This window comes from Lethenteron reissneri, chromosome 63 (genome assembly GCF_015708825.2).
Source record: "Lethenteron reissneri isolate LAM-NWPU_2019-01 chromosome 63, ASM1570882v1, whole genome shotgun sequence".
NCBI lineage: Eukaryota > Metazoa > Chordata > Hyperoartia > Petromyzontiformes > Petromyzontidae > Lethenteron > Lethenteron reissneri.
The window spans coordinates 30,001-33,317 of NC_083841.1; the positions used below are offsets into that span (position 1 = coordinate 30,001).

Here is a 3,317-nt window from a genome sequence, read left to right on the forward strand (position 1 = left end):
AGGTGCTCACCGCCACGTTCACGTCCACCACGTGGTGCCTGCACATCAACGGCGTCATCGTCATCGTTATCACTGTCATCGTCATCATCATCGTCATCATCATCGTCATCATCGTCGTCATCATCGTCGTCATCATCGTCGTCATCATCATCGTCATCATCATCGTCATCATCATCGTCGTCATCATCATCGTCATCATCATCGTCATCATCATCGTCATTATCATCGTCGTCATCATCATCGTCATCATCATCGTCATCATCATCATCATCGTCATCATCATCATCGTCGTCATCATCGTCGTCATCATCTTCATCATCATCATCATCGTCATCATCGTCATCATCATCATCGTCGTCATCATCGTCGTCATCATCGTCATCAGCACCATGATGATGAGGATGTGTGGATGATTCGGGACTCGGGGTGAGGGCTCAGGGTAAGGACCTGGGGTGAGAACTCAGGAAGGACTTGGGGGTGAGGACTCAGGGTGAGGACTCGGGGTGAGGACTTGGGGTGAGGATTTGGGGTGAAAACTCGGGGTGAGGACTTGGGGTGAGGACTTGGGGTGAGGACTCGGGGTGAGGACTGGGGGTGAGGACTGGGGGTGAGGACTCGGGGTGAGGACTTGGGGTGAGGACTTGGGGTGAGGACTCGGGGTGAGGATTTGAGGTGAGGACTCGGGGTGAGGACTCGGGGTGAGGACTTGGGGTGAGGACTTGGGGTGAGGACTCGGGGTGAGGACTGGGGGTGAGGACTTGGGGTGAGGACTCGGGGTGAGGACTTGGGGTGAGGACTCGGGGTGAGGACTTGGGGTGAGGACTTGGGGTGAGGACTTGGGGTGAGGACTGGGGGTGAGGACTGGGGGTGAGGACTTGGGGTGAGGACTCGGGGTGAGGACTTGGGGTGAGGACTTGGGGTGAGGACACGGGGTGAGGACTCGGGGTGAGGACTCGGGGTGAGGACTCGGGGTGAGGACTCGGGGGTGAGGACTTGGGGTGAGGACTTGGGGTGAGGACTTGGGGTGAGGACTTGGGGTGAGGACTTGGGGTGAGGACTTGGGGTGAGGACTTGGGGTGAGGACTTGGGGTGAGGACTGGGGGTGAGGACTGGGGGTGAGGGCTCTGGGTGAGGGCTCTGGGTGAGTGTTCATGGTGAGGGCTCTGGGTGAGGTCTCTGGGTGAGGACTCTGGGTGAGGACTCTGGGTGAGTGTTCGGGGTGAGGACTCGGGGTGAGGACTTGGGGTGAGGACTTGGGGTGAGGGCTCGGGGTGAGGGCTCTGGGTGAGTGTTCATGGTGAGGGCTCTGGGTGAGTGTTGGTGGTGAGTGCTCGTGGTGAGTGTTCGGGGGTGAGGTCTCACTGCCGGATGACGGAGTCCATCCAGGAGGAGTTGGCCTCTGGAACCTTGAGGCAGGCGAGCGCCGTCGCCTTGATGATGAAGTCGTTGACGGACAGCTTGATCTTCTCCTCCTTGACGATCTGCGGCGGAGCCCACACATTGCCTGGTCACGGCACGGCACGGCACGGCACACCATGCCACACCACACCACACCACGGCACGGCACGGCACACCACACCCCGGCACGCCATGCCACGGCATGGCACGACACACCACAACACGGCACGACACACCACACACCACACCACACTACACCACACACCACACAACGCCACACGACACCACGCCACACCACACCACAACACGGCACGACACACCACACACCACACCACACTACACCACGGCACACCACACAACGCCACACGACACCACACCACGGCACGCCACACCACGGCACGGCACACCTTGGAACACTCCCTTCAGCGCGGGTCCCCCACTGGCCCCCAAAAAACGCCGAGCGACCGGCAACAAACAGCGCCAGTCGAAGCTGTCGTGGCGAATGTGTTTGTTGAGTCGGGAGAGAGTGACGTTTGTTTGGGCAGGAAGGGGCGATGGCGGCGGTGGTGGGAGGGAAGTACAAAGTGGAGCGGTGTGCTGGGAGAAGCGGAGAGACCTGCAGTGTGATGAGTGGGTGAGTGAGAGGGCGTGCGGGTGAGTGGGTGAGTGTGTGGATGGGTGAGTGTGTGGGTGGGTGGATGAGTGAATGTGTGAGTGGATGGGTAAGTGGGTGGGTGAGTAGGTGAGTGGATTGTTGAGTGGGTGAGTGGGTGGGTGGGTGAGTGGATGGGTGAGTGGGTGGGTGAGTAGGTGAGTGTGTGTGTGGATGGGTGAGTGGATTGTTGAGTGGGTGAGTGGGTGGGTGAGTGGGTGGGTGGGTGAGTGGGTGGGTGGGTGAGTGGGTGGGGTGGGTGAGTGCGTGGGTGGGTGAGTGGGTGTATTGTTGAGTGGGTGAGTGTGTGGGTGAGTGTGTGGGTGTATGAGTGTGTGGGTGTATGAGTGTGTGGATGTATGAGTGTGTGGGTGGGTGGGTGAGTGAGGGCGTGGGTGGGTTAGTGGGTGGGTGGATGGGTGGGTGGGTCAGTGGGTGAGAGGGTAGCTCAGTGGGTGGAAGGGTGGCTCGTGGGTGGGTTAGTGGGCGGGTGAGTGGGTGGGTGAATATGTGGGTGGGTGAGTGTGTGAGTGGATGGGTGAGTGGGTGGGTGGTTGAGTGTGTGAGTAAGTGGATGAGTGAATTTAACACGTAAGCTTTCGCTAACAATATCATCCATAAGAGGTTTTTTGGGTTGGATCGCGTAAATATCTAAATGTGTCGTAAAACCCGCCACCACCCGACACAGCCAACTAGTAAGGGTTGAGTGAATGTTTGAGCGTGCGAGTGAGCGTGCGAGTGAGCGTGCGAGTGAGCGTGCGAGTGAGCGTGCGAGGGAGCGGACGAGTGAGCGTGCGAGTGAGCGGGCGAGTGAGCGTGCGAGTGAGCGTGCGAGTGAGCGCGCGAGTGAGCGGGCGAGTGAGCGCGCGAGTGAGCGGGCGAGTGAGCGCGCGAGTGAGCGCGCGAGTGAGCGTGCGAGTGAGCGGCGAGTGAGCGGGCGAGTGAGCGGCGAGTGAGCGGGCGAGTGAGCGTGCGAGTGAGCGTGCGAGTGAGCGAGAGCGAGCGGCGAGCGAGCGGGCGAGCGAGCGTGAGAGCGAGCGTGCGAGTGAGCGGGCGAGTGAGCGTGCGAGTGAGCGTGCGAGTGAGCGGGCGAGTGAGCGGGCGTGTGAGCGGGCGAGTGAGCGGGCGTGTGAGCGGGCGAGTGAGCGGCGAGTGAGCGGCGAGTGAGCGCGCGAGTGAGCGTGCGAGTGAGCGCGCGAGTGAGCGGGCGAGTGAGCGGGCGAGTGAGCGGGCGAGTGAGCGCGCGAGTGACGCGGCGAGTGACGGG

General features: G+C 61.0%; 1 protein-coding gene across 1 annotated transcript in view; it reads right to left on the reverse strand.

Moving 5' to 3' along the window:
• LOC133358785 (dihydrolipoyllysine-residue acetyltransferase component of pyruvate dehydrogenase complex, mitochondrial-like) overlaps positions 1–3,317 on the reverse strand; it is a 14,563-nt gene that overhangs the window by 6,771 nt on the left and 4,475 nt on the right. The window contains 2 exon segments of the mRNA XM_061577234.1: positions 1–38; positions 1,363–1,481. The exon segment at positions 1–38 is cut by the window's left edge and continues 71 nt beyond it. Of these exon segments, the coding sequence (XP_061433218.1) occupies positions 1–38; positions 1,363–1,481 (157 nt within the window).